The 22,180-nt window shown below is 39.8% G+C and overlaps 1 protein-coding gene across 2 annotated transcripts in view; it reads left to right on the top strand.

Annotated features, from left to right (window-relative positions):
* Ctnna2 (catenin alpha 2) overlaps nt 1-22,180 on the top strand; it is a 1,093,074-nt gene that overhangs the window by 969,036 nt on the left and 101,858 nt on the right. For both annotated transcript variants that reach the window (XM_021190430.1, XM_021190425.1), the window contains exon 11: nt 21,969-22,061. In XM_021190430.1, coding sequence (XP_021046089.1) covers nt 21,969-22,061 — 93 coding nt within the window. The remainder of the gene's footprint in view (nt 1-21,968; nt 22,062-22,180) is intronic.

The following is a 22,180-nucleotide window of genomic DNA, read 5'->3' as shown; positions in this document are numbered from 1 at the left end:
CATTTTAGGTGTTCTTTCTGTCTTGTGCTTGTGTGCACCTATAGATTGTCTATTTACAGCTCTGCTCTTGCCTGACAGTGCAAATGACAGTGGTATCCCCTGGAAGTCTTTCCTTTCTAGCCATATCTGATGATTCTTTCCTTACATCATTCCCAGCTACTGTCAATCTTCAGTCACTCTCCCTCTGGCTCTCAGCTCAACCCATTCTCTTCCCATTGAATGCTCTCCCATACCCTCACTCTTGTTGCTCCTGTCTCCCTCATTTTAGGAGTTTATTTCTCTGTAAGATTTGGGGGTTAAAAGTTTGGAACTTTTCCTAAAACAAAAATCTGCTCCCTTCAATTCTCTGGTTAAAAGCAAGCTCTCCCCAAGACATGTTCTCATGCTTGTCAGTAAAGTCTTCTATGGGAAAATGTATTCTATTTGAGTTCATTTGCTTCCTCGTGCCCTAGTTGACCAAATGAGCTTTGAGCAGCTTAAAGGAACAGATCATGTCCTTTTGATGTTCATAGCTGAGCTTAGTGATGAATTATATTACAAGAGTGGGGAAGAGCAGAAAGCAGAAACAAGGTGTGTCCTCTCATTTGCTCTTCTGATTAACTCTGTTCTGGGGGAAGGCTAACAACCTGGCTATTTTTAGGGGCAAGTTTGCCCTGTTCTGCCTCTTTAGCCCGAACACAGCTGAAAAGTTTAAAGCCACACCATTCAGAAGAAAACTTCTCTCAAGAGGCTTCATTCACCTAGGACAATATGATTATTTATCCTTGTATTTTGAAACCTGTGGTGAAAAATTCATCTAACGTATTGTCCTTTGAAGGCTGTAAGGATGGCTCAGAAGTGAAGAGTGAAGACTGCTTTTAGAGAGGGCTTGAGTTCAGTCCCCAGCACTTCAGTTGGGTGAATCACAGATGTCTGTAGTTCCAGCTGCAGGGGAATCCCATACTCTTCTTCCAGTCTCTTTGGGCACCTGCACTCTTGTGCTCATATCCACACATGGACACATGTAGACACATGTAATTAAAATCTTTAGAAAAATGCTATGTTTAATCAAGAGCAAGAGGAGAGAAACTTGGCAGAGTTATTTTCAAGCTTTTATCTTGATTTGAAGATCTAGCTATTCACCCTTCGATACCTTTATTGTCTGACAGGTCTGGGCAAGTTCATTGTGCCCTATTGCTACTCTGGCCTAGTTGCTCGAGTCCAGGAAGGTACACCCCTGATGGTACTCTTTAAGGCTTCAGTGGCTAATGCTTCTTCAAATGAGAATGGATTATGCAGACTTCTCTATCTTCCATGACCCTGAAGTCAGGAGGAAATCATTTGACACCACACTCAAATCCAGTGATCCTGAGTCTGGCTGAACATTGTGTCTCATGAACTGAAGTCAATCAAACATGACATTTTAACCTCTCCATTGTAGTCTGTTCTCCACCCTCACTGGCAAATACCTGCCATTACTTTCTCTTTTGTGCTAGCCTGCCCCATGGAAAGGACACTGATGCTAGACTTTTGTTCTAGCAAGCCTAGGTTCCCTCCATTGGGTAAACTTTAAGCTTTTCCTAAACCTTTGTTGTTTTATCTTGTTTGTTTGTTTGTTTGTTTAATGTATGTGGGTAGTAGAGATTGAATCTGTAACTTCACTCTATTAGTTATGGTATTCATTGCTGTGAAGAAACACCATGACCAAGGTACCTCTTACAATGGACAACATTTAATTGGGGCTGGCTTAGAGGTTCAGAAGTTCAGGCCATTATCATCATGGCAGGAAGCATGGCAGTGTCCAGACAGACATGATACTGGAGAAGGAGCTGAGAGTTCTGCATCTTGATTTCAAGGCAACCAGTAGAAGTCTGTCTAACAGCAGTTGGAGATAGGTTCTCAAAGGCCAGCCCAACAACGAACTTCTTCCGTCTCTGAGTCAGGGTCCTAGCATGTTGTTTAGGTTAGTCTTGAATTGCACATATAGCCTTGGTGAGTGTCAACTCTGAAAGCTTCTTACCTCCTCAACTGCACAAATCGAGTGCAGATTATAGGTCTGTGCCATCAGGGTTGGTTCTCCTAAGCAGTTCAGGAAACAGCAACTTTCACTTCATCTGGGAAGGCTGCCTAGTTGGTGTTCAGTCTCCATAAGGAAGATGAGCATTGTGCCCAATGGAGATATCGCAGAGGACACAATATACGTGTCCAGAATCTGGAGCAGGCTCCAGATGTTTCTAACTGTATGATTTAGGCAGGCAGCAGCTGACCCTTTCATTGCTTCTGCCTCTCTCATCATCTGTAAAAGTGAAAAAACATGTATTCTTGAGATTTACTGGTAAAGAATAAATAAGCATTCTACAAAAGGAGTTTTGTTTTTTGAGTTAGGCCTCTAGAGCTCAGCACTGACTTTCCTTCTTTTCACTCTATTTTAAAATTATTTAGTTTTGATTGAATGAGTGTCAGATGTGTGCATGTGCATGTATTTCATGTGAGTGGATGGGTGCATGTGTGTGCAGGTGCACATGCACTCATGTGCACATACAGATAACGACCTCATAGGAGATATAATTTGCCTTCCTTTATCATTTTCTTCTTTATTTATTAAGAAGAATTTATTATCACTTTATTTCTTCTTTATTTACTTATTATTAGGGTCTTTCTTTGAATCAGAAATTTGCCAGTTCTGCTAGTCCCAGGGAATCTTCTATCTCTAGCTACAACTGCCTTCCCTAGTTCTGGAATTACTGTCACTTGTCATCCCTCTCCAGAAGCCTTAAGGTAGCTTAGTGGCATCTGAGTCTATGTCATCACACTTGTGCCGTGTGGCAAGCCCAGTTTCTGCCTAAGCATCTCCCCAGCCCTGAACCTGATTCTTAATTATCTACTGTGATGTTGGGAAAGTTACTGATCCCTCTGCCTCTTATATCTTCTAACAATAAAATGAGAATGCTAAGAAGAGCCCCCACTTCACAGGGGTTTGTGCAGATCTGTGAAAATACACATAACATTTTGTAAGTGCTTGACTCCTATCACTGCTACAGGCCAACTCAGGTGTAAGTGTAGCTGTTGTGAGAATAGAATGAACTGGTAGCTTTGAAAGTGGATTAAGCACTGCCCATGTGTCCAGGGCTCCTTAGAAAGTAAATGTCTCTGACTTCTGAAGACAAAACAAAAAACAAAAAACTGTATATTTGTCTCTTTATTTTCTCCTCTCGCCACTTCTTTATCATTTTTCATTGAAAGTTTGGTGGAGATAAATGGTGGTCATTGTATGTGAGCATATCTACATCTCAGTGTAAGGAGTCTGAAAGCAGCATGACCAAGATGTCTTTTACCACTCTGCAATGCTCCGAAAAGCATGCCTTTCATGTTAAATCACAGGGTCTCACTCTTACCCGAAATATTTGTGACTGATGATAGTAATTAGGCCTCTCTAAATTAAAAGTGTTGGTAAAGCTTGCAAACTGCTTACTCTTATAGACTCATGTGAATTGATGACACAAGGAATACTTTTAGAGATGAAAGTAAAGGGTATAATTTTCAACAGGGGAAATTCTTGTGCTTGGACAATGAACAATAGGGTGTCATTTTGGTACCATTTATCAAGCAAAGGGACCAGAGTTGGCCTGTGGGAATGCCTCAGAGCTGCAGGAACAAAGGCTTAGTTAACATGCAGTTAGCTGGACACTAACTTGAGAGGTCTGATTGAAAAGGCCAGAGGAGGGGTCTTGTAGTTTACACTCCAGTAAGTTCTTAGGTGAAGCTCAGGGTGCCTCCAGTTAGGTCAGTTATGTCTGAAATTGCAAGATCATGGGCATGGGAACCTTTCTGGAAATAGGTCCGTCACAGACCTACAAAATTAGGACCTCCAGGCATAATGCAAGTTTAACAAGCACATCTGCTAGTTTTTATGATGGAGGATCATATTAGATGGGTAGACATCAATAAGTACCTATTTACCCAAGTTATGAAACTAAAGACAGACCAAAGTATGAGTATATCAAAATCCAACCTGGCAAACTAAAGGATTTATTGCACTGACTTACAAAGCATGGATGGGTGATTGGTTACTTACTTGTAAGTGACCCTCAGGTAACTGTGTCACCACAAAGTCTCACCCTATCATGGTTGAACACTTTCTGGAATCTGCATCATGAAGCTCCCTTTGAAGTTAACCTCTTCTTATATGATCTGTCATCTCTTAATGTGTGCAGGAAGAAATGGCTGAGGTTGCAAGCAAGGAGCCTCTGACCTTTCTTTCTGTCCTTCTACTGGGGAGTATCAGTAGCTTCATTTCAATTTTTAAAGAAGCTACCACCTATCCACTCAGAAGGTTGCTATGGTTACCTCACCACTGTATTTGTGTGCTAGAATGACAGTGGGGTGAGCTTCCTTGTCCTGGAGCAAAAGGCCATAACGTAGCATCTGGTGAACTTAAAAAACAATGGAAAAGAGAAATCACTTTCTCCCCAACTAAGTCCTTAAAGAGATGATGGTGGTGGACACAAGATAGAAACAATAACAACAACGACAGCAACAACAAAACAACAAAACAAAAGACAACTTTCTGAAAGGAAGGGGGGAACCCTCTTCAATTGGAAATGTTCTAAAGGAGTTTAGAGCAAATTCAGATTAAATTTAGAATGAGAAGATGTTTCTCTACCCGTGTTGCATATTAGGATTTTCTGGAGTAGCTTTAAAATCTCCAATAACACTGAACCCTGAGAATGGATCATCATCAGTTGTCTATATTTTCTAAAGCTCTTGGAGTTTTTGGTGCATATCTAAACATTCAGAGAACCAAAATAGAAAGATGTAGAACCTGAGCTCAATTTTGAAGAAAATTAGTTACATAACCAAGGGAGTGTTTCCTGATGTTTTTAGCACAGACTCATTTTTGGCAAATGGAGGTGTATCTATAGCACCTGAGAAAGGGTTCATTGAATCAAGTCTGCTGTCATTAGCTTTGGCTTTGGCTATATTCTAAGTCATGTGAGCAAAGTAATAAAATAACCCGATGGTGTACATAGATCATTCTAAAGCCCACAGGGATAAGACTTGGATGTCTCTTGTTGTAAATTTAATGTCCTGGGTTATTAAAGTATGCATATAAGGTTAGGACCATTCAATTGGACTCTTCCGAGTCAAGCATTCTGTGTTTCTTTATGAACTGCTCCCTGGCTTACTAGAGCCAGGGTCAAATTGTTTACTGAAAATAGCAGACTAGGCTTTGAGATGTCAGGCAGACATCCTTTGTCAAATGACTTTCCTCACCATGTACTTAAATGCAGCAGTGAGTCGCTTAATTCTAAGGATGGAACAAATCTTCTGTGGAACCCTCGGTGTCTGATATCTTACAAACATTCTCATCAAGAGAGTTAAACTCATTATGCCCATCTCATTTAGGAGGGCATGACAGCATCGAGAGAACACAGTTGGCTTTCACATCTCAGATTGGGGCAGTATGCTCAAACTTTAAATATCGAGACACCATTGGGAATTATTATGGAACCTTTACAGTAAATTCTGATGTAGTAGATCTCAGACAGACAGATTTCTGAGAACTTCGGGCCATGCCTTTGTAATTAGTTTGTGGTCGATGATTGGTTCTCTCTCTCTCTCTCTCTCTCTCCCTCCCTCCCTCCCTCCCTCCCTCCCTCCCTGTGTGTGTGTGTGTGTGTGTGTGTGTGTGTGTGTGTGTGTGTGTGTGTGTGTGTTGGTCAGAGGAAAGCACTAGTAACTTCTTCAATTGCTTTTCATTTTTTGTTTAAGATAAGGTTTCTACCTGAACTTAAATTCCTCATTGGCTACACTAGCTAGCTGTCTAGCCCCAGGGATTTCCCCATCTCTGCCTTCCCAGTGCTGGGATTCGAGGCATATGCTGCCACATCCTGTTTTTACATAGGGGCTGGCGAGCCAAATTTTGGTCCTCATTTCTGCATGGTAAGCACTTTACCAATAGAGGCATCTCTCTGGCTCTGTGATTCGAGTAGCCAGGTTCTATCTGTATCTCTCAAAGAAAAGTTAATCCAGGCTCCACTCTGGTGGCATATGACAAGTCATATGGACCCTACAATTAAAAAGCATAGCCTCTCACCATACCCCAACATATTCATGACAGACTCTCACTTTCTTCTAAGTTGATCCTTGGGAGGTTTTGTCCCTATTCTAGAGATACTGCCTCCAATGGATGTTTGCATAAATTCTTTGTGGATGCTTTTAAAAGACTATGATATCATTTTGGGATATTTTCCAACGTCATAGCATTTTAGTCCCTGAAACAGCTAATATTTTTTAACAAGCTTTATCTGGTAAAATCATGGTTGTGATATCAGACTTAAGTAAATATGAATAAACACTTGAGAAAGCAAAGGTAAGAGATGCTTGAACATTTACAGAGATGAGATTAGTGAGCACAGATAGTGTTAATCAGAGGCAACGGCTACCAGGAGGCATGCTCAGGGCAGCCAGTACCTTGGAAAGGACTTAAATACCCCTCATGTTTTAGGATACCATTATACTTCTGGTGCCAGAATACTCGTTGCTGTGAGGAATTAACTATTTTTGACCTTATGTGTCAGGTAGCATATCATTTTTCAATACGTGTTTTAGTCATTTGTTATAAGGGCAAGGGCATTCTTAGCTTGAAGATCACGCCCATATACATTTTCATGGCTCATGACCAACTTTTACTCTTACTTAAACATAAAATTATGTTACTGAGACAATCATTTGTAAGTATATAATTTATCCTGCTATGGTGAAAAAAATCGTACTAAACACTTTAAAACTTTACTTAAGCTTCTAGGAGTGTCAAAAGGATCTTCATAATTACCATGTACCTAACACTGATGATCTTCAAATACTTTTATAGCCCCCTTGCCCTATGTAGGCACACAAGGTATGCTCCATAAACTTGCACCCCATGAGAGAGAACATGAATATTTGAGGTAAAAGCTCTCAGTAAATGAAATGAACAGCCTACCTGGAAAGCACAAAGCTAAACAGAAGCAAGATGCATAGAATTTCCCCATTACTCACTCTTTTCTGGAAATATTAGTCAGAATGCCATCATTAGCTTTATATCACTGAGCAAACTGAAAGGTCAAACAAAATGGCTATTCAGTTAGATGTCAGATTCAGCTAAAAGAAAGAAAGAAAAAAATAATAAAGACCTCCTGAGGATGAAAGCAAAGAAATTCTATTGTAGGAAGTTGCTAAGCTTCCTACACATTTGAAGGGCATTATGGGCTAGGACTGATCCTATGGGCATTAGTGACAAGAATAACCTTGGCTGCGAGTTTGTGGATACTCACAAAAGTACAGCTGCTCATTCCATCTAGACCTGGTGATGATCTCCCAAGAGTCAGAGAATGAAGCCAGGATGCATCTGTGACCTTGCCTGGCCATGGCTCTGGACTGTGATGGCTACATCTGCTGCCCAGTGAGCCAGAGATGACCCTTCTGTGGTCAAGGAAAAAGGACTTCATTGCTTCAGTCCTTTCCAAGAGGGTGCCCAGCTTGCTGTGAACTGACTCTGCTGTCTAGTGTCACTACTGTGACCCTCTCTCTGGTGATTATAGGAATGCTTTAGATTTGAGTTTTGAGCTAGATACTGGCGTACTGAGAGCCATTCGTGGGAACATGTGATCCAAGGAAATCCATTAATGCTTGGCATTCAATAGGAAAATTTTCAGCTCATTGGAGATTTGTGTATGTGTTGTCAGTGGAACCAGGAGGCTTCACCTCACTGTAGGACAGAGGCATGAAATGGCAGTGGCCACAGCAGATGTGATAAATAGTTGAGAGTGCCTGCTAAGATGTTGTTCATATAAGAGAATGAAGGTGACTATAAACAGAGATATGGAAGTAGATATCAAGAATCAAGTTCACGAATGTAGATGTTGACAGGAGAACAATGATGAATGTCAATATATGAGAGATGACTTCTGGGGACATAGTAAAGGTGTATCTGTCATAATTTTACTTGACCTGTGTAATGACACTAAAATGAAATGCAAATCAAGAGTTCCATGATATTATCCATGTATGATGGAGGGACCTGGTCTTTCGCTGGGTCTGGAAATGTGTGGACTTGCTCCCTAGGTAAGTGATGAGGAAAGGAGGATCCATACTTAGCAATCATGAAGAAGGCAAGAGAGCAGATCTGAAATACAGGAAGAGGTAGAAACAGGGGCAGAGATAAGTTAGAATTTTAAGTTGGGGGGCATAGGCTATGGGAAGGTTATGGGATGCAATTCATATGAGAGGATGGAGAATTTGCAAGTAGGAAGGGCAGAAGGGGAGCTGTTAAAGGGTTTGAACTTTCATGCTAGTCAATTTGTTAGGGCCTTCACTGTGTGTTAGAGGACATGACTCATGTCAACTTCCCAAAGCTTATGTAATCCACTTAAGTGAACTCTGAATGTAGGTGGCAAGTGTGTAGCTCACAGTGCTTCCCACTCAGACAACACCTAATTACAATGATGAATGCATGGACTTTTGTCTTGAGGCTACTGGGGGCTGCTGCCTTCTGTTGGGTACAGTCTGGATCCTATAGAGAGATTACTTATGCCCGTGACACAAACCTAGGATGGAGATAATCTCTTGGAAGTTAGTTGGAACAGGGAAACTGATGAAAAAGTAAATATCAGAAAAGACCATGGTTGCAGAAGATGCCATATCATTAATATAAGGAGGCCTCTGGAGTGATCTTCCCCATTTCAGGAATGGGTAGTGCTACAGTTAGAGAAATTTCCCACCTAATTATGAACCTAGATTTTCTCTTCTTTGGCTGTTTACTGGCAGACCACTTGTGCACATATTTTAATCTTAGATAACATTCTAGAAGTCTGTCTGCAAGACTTGTACCATATATGATCCTTTTGTTACGTCTTTTTACTGGTTTCACACAATTTAATATTGATGAGTACACTTGGACTGTACATAATTTTATTTGTTAAAAATATGTACCTATTTCTTATACACTTAACTATTTTTCACTTATTATTTGTTTAGATCATATGTGTGCTGCACATGTGTGTAGATGCATGTGTGTGTGCTTGTGCATATGCATGTATGTGGATGTGCATGGAGGCCTAATCTTGATGCCAATTGTTTGTTCAATTTGTCCACATTGCATATTGAGGCAGTGCTTTTCATTGAACCTGCAGCTCCCCATTTCAGCTGGTCTGGCTAGCCAGACTGCTCTAGGATGCTCTGTCTCTCCCTTTCCATTTGCTATGTTTACAAATGGGTCACCAAGACCACCTTACATTTACATGGGTTCCAGGAATTAAACCTGAGTCCTCAAACTTAGGCAGCAAGCATTTACTCACTGAGCCATCTCCCCAGCCCCTGATCTACTTAACTTTAAAAAAAAATTAATTCTGACACAAGTATAGCATAATCTATACTTGATTCAATTCCTATCATGAAGATGCTTTGGAGTATTTGACAGGCCTGTATAAATGAATCCTTGATTCCGACCAAGTTTCCATCAAAATCAAAGATCGACAATCCTTTTCTGTGCTGGAGTAGATACTACCTCTTCTTAGTTTGTGTTATGTGTTCTCTGTCACTATAAATCAACTCTGCCTTTGTAGTGCAAAAGCACTCACAGATAATACATCCATTGACAAATATTTTATTTACAAAAGCAGATGAACCAGTGAAACTTGATTTACAAAACCAGAGGAAGAAGAAAACTAAGGATTTATGGATGAAATTAGAGGAGGAATATTCTTTGTTCTTGTGTCTTTTTTCAAAGGTTGTCAAGAAAGCCCAGAGTTTCTAAGGAGTATCTTAGTTAAGTCAAGTGTTATATTCTATAGAAGGGAAACATATTAACTTAGTGAACAGTTGTGTAAGCATGTTTTTGTGCCATTAAGTGTTATCTTTCTGTCATTCAAATGATGATTTACCTGCCCTATTATCTTCATTTCTTTTCTGTACATAGCATACATAGCATTGTAATGCTTAGGTCAAGAATTTCTTGCCTCAAGTTTGTGTAAAAATTTCTTACCATTTACTCTTTGCCTTGTCAATAAATACTGATCACTTAATTCCTGGGTAGAAGAGAGAATGGGGTGGAATTTCCACCAGCCAGGGGAAGGAGAGAGAGAGAGAGAGAGAGAGAGAGAGAGAGAGAGAGAGAGAGAGAGAGAGAGAGAGATCTGCTAAGAAGAGGAACCAGGAAAGAGTTTATAGAATACAGCTGGAGGCTGGAAGACCACATTTGTAAATATTATTGTGATCGTAGCTAAGAGATAGCCAGTTTAGCTTAGGGACTTAAGAGATACCATTTGACTGCACAGGTATTGAAGTGAAGCTTTTCTTATCTGTGTTGCTACTGGAAGCAGCTATGGTAAAGAAATATAGCTGCCATATTAATTTGCTACATGCACAGTTACATTGGGGTTTTTTCCACAAAGGATTCTAATTGGTTGATTATCAGTCATACAGAGTAAGACTTGGGAAAAGGAGGGGCTCACAAGGATAGGAATTCAAGAAAATTCAGGACAGCAGTGTTGCCTGGGTTAGCAGGGTTCCTATGATCATGTCTAATATGGGATCCTTGGTGGCCTCAAAGATGAGTGCTCTATTTCTTAGTTATGTGCATGTATGTGGGGCAGTGGGGCCTGTGGAGGGCTAAATAGGGCATCAAAGTCAAATCTCATGGAGTTTCAGAGGCCAGCTGGAAGCTTCATGTATACTTAACTGTATATTTCGATGTTTTCACCCACATGTACCAAAATAATGCATAAAGCAATAGTATGTGTTGAGTAGTGAGTGTTGTATACACAGTATACCTGATCCGTATTGATCATTGTGAGTAGAATATCTTCAGAGAATTGACTTTGGCATGTTTCTAGGAATTTAATTGGTAGAAGTACTTTCTACAAGAATTCTACTCTTCATAAATCTTCAAAGACAATCTGGAACAAAGGGAGGTCTCTGGCCTAACTCTCATTAAGTGGGAATTCAGTATGAAAAGACAGATCCTTTCATGGTTAGGATTTTTAGAAATAAAGATATGGTCTTGACTCTACACTTCAACTTGTCACCAGGCTACAGGAAGAGATTGTTTTCACTTACTCATCAGGATCGTCATTCTGAAAATATTCCTAGATACTCCAAACCATGGAGCACCGGATGGGTTTAATGTAACTCATATCATCATTACAGACAAGTTTCCATACTACCAATGTGCAGCCTACATATATGAAGATCAACATCTTTCATGGGACTGTGAGAAGAAAAATAATAGCAAGGAATAATAACACTTCACCTCCTTGATCTGAATATAGAGAGAAGGAAATCTCAGGAGGTCTTTGGTAATTAAAAGGGTATTACATCTATCGCATGATTTTAGATAACATAAAAGAAGCCACTGCTATCCTTTTCACATAACAGCACATTATTGATGAAGCAGCTTCAAGAACGCATTAGGTGATGTTTTATTGCATTATTTTAAGCCACTGAGGTTTTTATATATGAAGGGTATAGATTTATGCTGAGTGATTCAGCGAGGAAGCAGGCACATCAATTTGTTCATGAATGTGAGCTGGTGATTGCCTCCATTAAAGTCACCAGGGCAGACTGATCACTTTAATTTAGGCGGAGGCATGCACACAGCATTGCTAGGAGTGCTTGTATCCCCAAGAACACAAGCAGAGGAGCTATTTTGCACCCCAGAGGAGCGCTAGACATGCAGATTTGTGTTGTCATAGGTGTTTAACTACAAACAAGGGTGCAAGGACTAATGATGGGACTGGAAAGAAATTTCTCTGCAGTTCTGTGTAGCAGGATGGTGCATCTGGTTCATTTGCCTCTTAGCTGCAAGTGCTGACTCCATGTTAAATTGTGAAAAAAGGGTTGTGCAGGGAATACATCACTGTCCCAACTCTAGATCATAGAACTTGGGGTTACTCTTGAGTGTGATGCAGCTGTAGAAAGTTGAATGGTTCTATCATTTCCGCAATATGACTGAAACTTTTGGTTTTATGTATTTACTTGTTTACTTACTTTTAATGTAATAAAGTTCCAGTAATCCCATGGTTCTCGGCCTTCCTAATGTTGCGGCCATTTGATATTGTTTTGTATGTTGTGGTGTCTTTCCCCCAACCATAAAATTATTCTCATTATTACTTCATAGCTGTCATTTTGCTACTATGTTACTCATAAATAGTGGTGTTTTCCAGTGGTCTTAGGAGACCACTGAGAAAGGGTCATCAGCACCTCAAAGTGGTCGTGATCCTAAAGTCGAGATCCGCCATCCTAATTACAGCAATGTACTAGGTTCACTGGAGGTTTGTGTCCTGCAGGGGGTGTCAGTGCATCTGGGGTAATGGGAAGCAGCTTATTGTCTGTGTATGGTTAAAGGAATAGCCACGTGGGTACTAAGTTGTCATGGTGAGAGAGATGTCTAGAAGAGACAGTGGGGAAAAGGTGCTAATGAAGTGTTCAGAACTGATCACTGAAGAGAACCTTCTGCCAGCAGTGTGGTCCTACGCAGACAAGCACCAGGTTCCACCCACAATTTCTACCTCTGACTAGAGCCAAAATGAAGCCAGAAGAGAAAGCCTTTGTGTGGGTAACAGTAAACACCAGTGATCCCCGCTAGCTGCTTAACAAGAGGAAAATTATTTGCCAAAGAATAAAACAAAATTAGGAAAAATTAAGTAGTAACTATATAAAATTACATAGAAAATGGAGACTATTAGGAAAATGAGATAAATAGCATCCACAGACTCAAAGATATTGTCTATTATAAGGTATGCATAGGGTTAGACTAAAATATGTGAATGATAGCATATAAAATAGACTTCCTTTATTTTTTATTTTTATTGATGTATATATGGGGGGGGGTTGGGCTGGGTGTGCCTGTGGAGGCCTGAAGAGAGTATCTGATTGTCTGGAGCTGCAGTGACCGGGAACTATGACCTTCCCAAAATGGGAGCTAGGAACTGAACTAGGAGTCTCCGAATGAGTAGGCAGAGCTCTTGACCTCTGTGCCATCGATTCCTCTCAAAACCCATCACTATTTATCTTTTCTTCTCCTTCATCTCCTCAGCAATACTCATCAAATTATGAACTTTTAAAACAGGTTACACATGAATTTCTGTATCCATAAGTTTAGTGTCCAAGAATTCAATGAACCGCAGGTCCAAAATACTAGGGGAAGAATTGCATCTATACTAAACATGAACAGATATCTATATATGCATGTGTATTTCTGTGCATGTCACATGTATGTAGGGAGTGCCCACAGAGACCAGAAAAGCATGTCAGATATGGCTGGAGGTAGAGTTACAGGAGGTTGCGAAGCACCCGATATGGATCCTCTGAAAGAGCTGTAAATTATCTTAACTACTAAGCCATCTCTATCCTGAAGTAGATAATTTGCTACTGTTCCATAAACAACAGAGTCTCACAACCATCTACACAACTCTTACATTGTAATAGGCATTCAAAGTGATCTAAAGATGACTTATAGTGTGCATAGTTTAAATGCAGAAGCTCACCATTTCTGTTGAGGTTCTTGGCACCAGTCCCTGCATATACCATGGAATGACTAGCTTAAGCTCTGTCTTCTCCCCCAAATGGAGATTCCTCTCTATAAGAATAATGCTTCACTTGTAATTGAGTCCTACAGATGCACATAGGGCCATCCATATGTGCATGAGCATAGGGGACATCTACTGGGCCGTGATCAACATAAGAGAGGCTACGCTAGAGAAAATCAACTCTCCTTTCATTGCAGCCTTCAATTGTAAATAGCTTTGCAGCTGTGGATGGGGACTTGTAAGGACCTTGACTTTGAGGCACAAGCTGAAATCCATGGGAATGCCTTCTTATAGCTGGTTATATCAGTGCATTAGTGGATAAAGCTTCAGGCAGAGTCCAAAGTCTTCCTTGTTGGTGTGTTTACAGAGAATAACAGTGTAAATCTGTTATCTCTTCTACCTCTTTCATGGATTTCTCTCCTTTCTCTGGCTTTATAGGGTCATGGGACTAACTATAAATCATTCTCTTTATGAGTACATTTCATTTTTAATCTCCAAATTTACTGTGATGGTGAAATATTAACAAAAGGACCAAGTGCTTTATGGACCTCTGAGTTGCTACTTTGCTTCATTTCAAATGTAAGTTCTTCTTAAGACATGGATATGATTCTTGAAGGTATAAAAATTAATGAAAAATTGGAAAGCATTTGGAGGTCGAATGCATGGAGTATGTTCAGTGTTTGGGGTGGGTATGTTCAGTGTCAGGAATATTTAAACATGTAATTTGAATTCCAGGGCCAGAAAAAGGAGAAAATGTTCTTGTGACTCGGATGTGCCTCATATCTCTTAGGAGTTAAGTGTCTAATTACTTTACAAGTTGAGGTTTTTAATTAAGGTACAGTTATCTTACAGGCAGACTGTCTTGTGACTTGTTTTGTTTTTGTTATTGTTCAACTAAGACTCACATTTACTTCAAGATTTATGTTTGTGTATACTCACATCCAGTCGGTTTTCACATGTTGAATGCAGGTACCTGTGAAAGTCAGTTATCAGATGGAAGCCCTTGAAGCTGGAGTTATAATAGTTGTGATTCACCCAGTATGGGTGTCAGGAACTGAAGTTGAGTCTTCTATAAGATCATTGTATGTTCTCCTGTGCTGAACTAACCCTCTAGCCCCCAAACTTGTGTTCTTGCATTTGAATGTTCATAATATATTTATATGTAAAGGCTTGATGTGGTTCTGATTATTATCACTGCATCATTATATGAGTGTCTTGGGAATGTTGAATAATTTGTTTTTCTATGTAAGGCATTAGGGTGCACCTGCCAATCATAATACAAACTGAGTTCAGGAAGCAACTTACTGTATTGGAAAACTTTGCACCAGCTTTCCTTAATATTTTATGTTATGTCCCAGCTTGCTAATTGTATTGTTTTTGTTTCACCTGGTTACTCAATGTATTTCAAGTAAAGAAAAGAGTCTGGTAATCACTGAATAGAAAGAAAACTTGACTAACAAAGCAGTCAGTAAAGAAAGATTGAAGGGTGGCTATCTGAACTGTACACGATACATTGAAGGGTTCTGAGCTAATACATTGAGTACTAAATTTGGAGTGAGCATTTGTGTGTGCATGTGTGTGTGTTGAAGGTCAGATATCAAAGTAGGATATCTCCTTTAATCATCACTGTATTAACTTTATTGAACCAGGACCTCATTGACCGAGATGAGCTGGGTCAACAAGCTACATGTACACCCATCTCCACAGTGTTGGGATTGCAGGTCCAGGCCACCACAGCTTATTTATACAGGACTCTTCCTTTACCAACTGAGCATCATTCCTAATGCCTCTGATTTCCTAAGATCAAGCACATGATTTAACTATGGCTGCCAAACTTCTTCCTTTCCCCAAACACAGCTTGTTCCAATGCACAGACAGCACAGAGAAAATACTGCCTCAGTTCTTTCATCTTTTTTCCCCCAATTTGTTTCTCTTTCAGAAGTTTCTGAGGATTCCTTTTCAGTGTGGATATAACGCAATCAGTTCACCAAACAGCTCTGCCCACCATGCTTGTGGCCCATCTAACATCAATTTTAATAGCTCCAAATTTAATATCCTATGATAAACTTTAATGTTTTCTAAGCCTTGAGGAATTGTGAATAGCTGTTGTTCTCTCAGTAACTGTCAATTATTCAGGAATGGAGAAAGAAAAAGTCAGATCCAGCTGGACGTGGACATCTTATAATCTCTCCTCCTTGTTTGACTCATGTATGATTCAAAATTGACTCAAGTTTAATCAGGATGCATGATGTCTTCAGGACTTCAGTCTATATTCCACTCTTTGTCTATTGTATGCTTTTTTTTCCTCATTGTTTTATAATACCTAGTGACATTAGTTTTCCTTCCAGTCTCAGTCTTGTTGTGCTAAAATGACCATAGTGATGAGTCTTGCTTCAAAAAAAAAAAAAAAAAAAAAAAAGGATATTTTATACAACCAAGGAGATTCTGATTTCATTCAAGTTGTACTTAAAGAATAGATGAATAGGACTAGTTAGGAGGCATTTACTACAAGCAGCATTCTTTCTCTGGTAAGGAAGTGTTAGTAGGCTCAAACTACCTTAGTCATTAAAGCAGTGGCTCTTCACCTTTCTAATGCTATGACCCTTTAATATAGTTCCTCACATGGTGGCGAGCCCCAGCTGTACAATTATTTTCACTGCTACTTCAACTGTAATTATGCTATTGTTATAAATTATAATGTAAGTATCTGTGTTTTCCTATGGTCTCAATTACCCCTGTGAAAGGGTGGAGGGTTGTGACCCACAGGTTGAGAACAACTGCATTAGGGGCTACCTGGAAGACTAAACCATGGGTCATCTGCTGACAGAGTTGTAAAAAAATCAAAATACGTGGAAGTCTATTCAGAGCCATGGTAATAGCAGTGGCTGAGGAATGCAAGCCACAATAAAACAAGGAAGGTAGGGATTTGAACAGCATCCATGACCGGTTTCAAGCACACAAGCTGTCTTCTGAGATACGGAAGTCCTTAGCGTGCTATCTGGAATCCTCTCAGCAGGATTCCTAATACAATAGAAGGTAAATGGAATTCTGATTTTAAGTGGAATTAAACATAGGAGTACTTTGCACAGTAGAGGCTGCCAAACTTAGGATTTGTGGATCTGTGGAAATTAAAGAGAATAAATAATCAGAGAACAGTGGAGATTGCCAGCTGTTTGTTTCTGCCTAGTGTTGCCAGCTCTGTCCCTCCAGCCAGTTTCTGTTGGGTGGTGAGTGTCTTCTTTAGCCTGAAGTCACAATGGAGTTTATTTAAACAAGGGGCAAGAAACAAACAAAAAAAATTTACAAGAAGAAAAAGCCTGTTACCTTCTGGATTTTCCTGGTTGGCATTTCTTTCTTTTGAAAGAGTCCAGCTGTTTTCAGCTCCATACCCCTCCAGGGCTAGCTTCTTCTAGGGAGCTGACAGCCAGCACTGGTCTAAACATGACTGCTTTCTGTACTTGACTAGCACACTCACTGGTATGTAGGCTCCAACTCCAGCTCTACTCAGACTTTTCTATTTAATTTCTAATTATTAAAAATAGAATAAATTAATTTCTATTTAAGCTTTTGCTTAACCCATAAAGAAGCAAAGAGAGATATGCCAGATATTTTTGATTATATATACGAATGACCTCAAGGTATTGAGTAGACAATGTACAATAAATAGGTCGTCATATGTCACAGCTTCAACAGTTATGAACAGCTGGCTGGCCTCATTTATTTTAAACCCCCACCTATTTCTTCTTTTCATAAGTAAATTCTAGCCATTTTATTATTACATTCATCAACATTTTGGTTATCTCTTTAAAATAAACAACAACAACAAAACTATGTATGTGTATGGGGAGAGGTATTTATATCTGAGTACGAGAACATTTGGAGGCTAGAAGAAGGCATCAGATCCTGCTGGAACTGTCATTTCCATTGTGAATTTCTGGATATGGATTTTATGAATTCAACTCAGGTCCTCCAGAAGGTCAGTAAGCAGTCATGGTTGCTGAGCCATCTTCTTACCCCCTATCTCTCTTTTAAATAATCAACACAGCATCATTATGCTTCCTAAATATAAATAACTCATAGTAGCAGTCCATGTTTAGTCAACCCTGGAGTTACTTTGGATTCATAAGTTTTAATTTATACATTTATTGATTTACACATTTGCATTTGCTTGTAGTTTATTTTATTTAGGATATCAATGAGGCGAGGTGTTATGACCTTTCCTCATGTTCTGTTTTACACTTCTTTTTATCTTTTGTATTTCTTTCTTTTTTTTAAATCCACAGATTTTTAACAAATTTGCAATTCAACCAACAATGATGATTTTCTTTTTCTTGAGTGATCTCAAATATCACTGCTACCTTTTTTTTAAAGATATTTTCTTCATTTACATTTCAAATGCTATCCCCTTTCTTAGTTTTCTCTCTGAAAAAAGTCCCCTATACCCTCCCCCCTGCCCTGCTCCCCAACCCATCCACTCCCGCTTCCTGGCCCTGGCATTCCCCTGTACTGGGCATATAATCTTCACAAGACCAAGGGCCTCTCATCCCATTGATGGCCTACTAGGCCATCCTCTGCTACATATGAAACTAGAGACTCAAGCTCTGGGGGGTACTGGTTGGTTCATATTTTTGTTTCTCCTATAGGGTTGCAGACCCCTTTAGCTCCTTGGGTACTTTCTTTAGCTCCTTCTTTAGGGGCCCAGTGAACCATCCAATCAATGACTGTTAGCATCCACTTCTATATTTGCTAGGCACTGGCATAGCCTAACAAGATATAGCTATATCAGGGTCCTGTCAGCAAAATCTTGCTGGCATATGCAGTAGTGTCTGGGTTTGGTGGTTGTTTATGGGATGGATCCCCGGGTGGGGCAGTCTGTCAAAATTTAGATAGTTATACAAAGTGATCAGTTTTAGATCGTTTTTGGTGGGAGAAAATGTTTTATAGATAGTGCTATTGCTGTCTTAGGTGTTTTTCCTGTTGCTGCTAAAATACCCTGGTGTGGTTACTAAGACACTTGGCAAATGCAACTTCAGGGAGAGTGGATTTATTTGGGTCACAGTTCCAGGATATGTCTATCGTCGTGGTAGGGACACTATGGTGGCATTCACTTAAGGTAGCTGGTTACAGTGCAGCCACAGTGAGAACACAAAGGACCCTGAATGCTTGTGCTCAGTTTTCTATAATCCAGTGGAAGGTGCAACACCAGGGAATAATGTTGCCCATGTTTACAGTGAGCTTTCTCAGCTCAATTAAACTAATCTAGATATTTTCTCACCCGCATGCGCAGAGGCTAACCCAGTCTCAGTAATCCATCACAGATGGGTCTGGAGGCTTGTTTCCTAGGTGATACAAGATTCTGTCAAGTTGACAATCAACACTAACTCTCTCCATGCCCTTCCATGAGACACACCATCTGGTTCTTGTTTCCATCTCCCTTTTTCTTATAGTCATTCAGGAATCAGAGGTATTATTTCATTGACAGTGCTGCTATATTTTTTTAAGAGATGTAAGAAAATATTAACCCAAGCTTGGTTTCTTTAATACTTTGCTTTTTTTTTCTATGTTGGTGTCATACAGCATTCTTTCACTGCCTGCTGTTTTAATAAAAATGTGTCAATAACTCTGCCTCTTATACCAAGGATGGATCGTACAGAGTAATCAACTGTCATATGTTGAGTCCTGCTAATTAAAGTCAAAGTCTTTCATTGTCTTGATAGCCTTCTGAGCTCAGCACAAAATGGGGAACTCCCTTTACTAACAGGGCTTTTCTTTCTCTGACCTTGTCTGGGGAGCTCAAAACCCCTATATCTTCTACTTGCAGAACGTCCTTTAGCTTTGGTAAGATTACAGGTTCAGCTTCTTTTCTCCAGGTAAGAAACGTGTCCAGCAAGCACCTGGGAGCCCTGGAGTTCCTTCTCATGCTAGTGAGGCATCTCAGTACCTGAGCCTTCAGCCAATGACCTTTGTCCACCCTGGATATTCCCTACCTCCTTCCCCCAAATTAAACAACCGTTGATTCACCCTGAATAAAGTTGACCTGTCTCCCTGAAGCTGATCCCAGAGTGTCGTCATCTCTCTTGTACTTATGGGGCCTTCTGAAACCCTGTTCATTCACTTTACTCCCTATGTCCTCACGGGCCAGAGGCCAAGATGCAGGAGTAAAGTGAGGACCACAATCACATAAAACCATAACTTGTTAAATGCTATTCAAAGTCAGTGTGAAGGAGTTCAATTGAAAATCAGAAAACCAAACTTAAGTCAATATATATATATATATATATATATATATATATATATATATATTTCTGAAAAAAAAATCATACTATCCTGATTTCTCTTGGGCTAACATAAACACAGAAGGCTGAATTTTGGGTTCACATCAAGAGCTGGAATGAAGGAAGTGTTGTTTAATACCATAGAGTGGGTAAAAACTGATCAGAAGCTGTATGGGGGAAATTTCTTTAGCTAAATAGTTATAACTCTATTTTGAGTACCCCCATAGAAATCATATTCCAAATTATTGTGTACAGCTATTTGTACATACTCATATCCTTTAGCAATTCAGTTAACACATATTAAAGACCAGTACTGGGTGTTGCATTTATCATTTAGAATGTAGAATGAACATACAGAAAATGATGGCAACATGGTTTAGCTTGTAAAATCTTGTACTGATCTTTGTGAAACCCAAGTTTGGTTTCTAGCACTTACCTGTAAGTGGCTAAGAACTGCCTGTAACTGCAGCTCCAGGGTAATCTAATAACTCTGGTTTCTGCAGGCATATGCCCTCATGTGCACATATGCGCACAGAGGTGAACATAGGTACTCATAATTAAGTGTGAAATAAATCTTTGAAAAGATATACAAAAATCACAAATGCTTATCAAATTGCAGAGTAGAAGCAACAAAATACAGCCAAACAAAACCTGAAACTGGGAGACCTTAGTCTTAGTCCCTGTGTTATTTCTCAAAATCTTTGTGCCTGTTGGCATTAGTGTCCTTTACTGTGAGACACCATATTTTTCTTTCACAGATTTATTTCAAAAAGTAAGTGTAATAGGGAAAGCCATTTAGAAGGATTTTAAATACAAATGACAAGAAACTAGAAGATAACATTCATAACTCATTGGAACTATGATGTTGGCAGCTATTATTTTCATTGTAATAGACAAAGTATCCTTCTTTCTTAATAATCTTCAAAACAAGTCTTAGCATGATGGTGTATTGAAGTCATCTTTGAAAGTCTTCTTCACCAGAAATGCCTTCCCAGTTTCTGATAAGGAACCATTCCTCTGCCTAAAAAGAAGTCATGTGGCTGGATGGAGATTTAAGCCTTGCCTAACATCCCAGCTCTGCATTCCACACACCTGCAGGACACACCTTCACCTTAGCAAGGATGCAAATGTGTGGTTCATTTTGATTTCTTCCAGCATTAAGGCATCTTCCAGGTAGAGACCAGAGACATCCTGCGTACAAAGTGCTTGTGGCCCAGAGATACCAGGGCTCTGTCCCTCTTCGAGCACCTTGCTCTGCTAGTGCTGCCCCAAAGCTTCATTGCCCATTCCCTCCCTTTGAGCCTCTCTAATCATCAATTTCCTGATTTCTTCACAGCAGCCTGATCAGATGGATCAGAGTTTTAATGGCAACTTTGTGTACTGTTGACCTTGGCCAATCAATCTCACCTTGTATTACCAATTCCCATTCCTGGATGAAAAAAAAAAAAAAATCACCTAAATAGTTCTGGGAAGTTGAATTTTATTTTGTTTTGGTTTTTTTAGCTGTTTTGCATTGTATAAGGTTTTTGGAAAGCTAAGTATGTATGCTTTTGTGGTAAAGTTGGACCATCTAATTTTCTATATATTCCACCAGAATTACACTTGGGCCATATAGTCTTTCTTCACATCAGTCTTACCTGCTCAAAAGTGCATTGCATTGGGTGACTGGTAGACTGGCAACTTTAGGCAGATGTGGATTCCATTTGTATAGAGATCTAATTTAGCTGTCTCTGAATTGCAAAACATCATGTGTAGCATTTCCCTCATTGGAAAGAGTCAAGGGTAGATTCAACCAAGATCACAGAAGTCTTTACTGAATGGCGACTGGGGATCAAGAGCATGAGTAAATACCAGGGCAGCGAAAAGCAGAGTAATGACCCAAGTACTTCATTTAACTCCTATGTTTATATATGCTTGGGGACCAAAGCAGTAGTTAGTTATCAGCTGGCTGGTCTTCTGGCAGACATGCCTACATTCCAACATAGTATCCCATGGTTTGCCACAGAAGAGTGCCCTGATTATACTGGTGATGGGATGCCAGAAGTGGATGACACCTTTCTGAAAAGAACAGGCTCACTCCACCCTGTTCTCCATTATTTTTTTCTTTCTTTCGACTCAATTTTTTCCTTTATCTTCTTCCACACAGGTTGCCAATTTGGCTTGTTCCATCTCCAACAATGAGGAAGGGGTGAAATTAGTCAGGATGGCAGCCACCCAGATTGACAGCCTGTGTCCCCAGGTAAGTGCCCTTTATTTGGCTTCCAAAGTCACTTGATATTGTGACTGTCAGGTTCCTCTATACACAGACTCTCTCTCTCTCTCTCTCTCTCTCTCTCTCTCTCTCTCTCTCTCTCTCTC

The sequence above is a fragment of the Mus pahari genome, chromosome 2 (assembly GCF_900095145.1).
Source record: "Mus pahari chromosome 2, PAHARI_EIJ_v1.1, whole genome shotgun sequence".
In the NCBI taxonomy this organism is placed as follows: domain Eukaryota; kingdom Metazoa; phylum Chordata; class Mammalia; order Rodentia; family Muridae; genus Mus; species Mus pahari.
The sequence above is the reverse complement of the archived record's forward strand: the minus strand, read 5'-3'. Positions and strand labels throughout refer to the sequence as shown.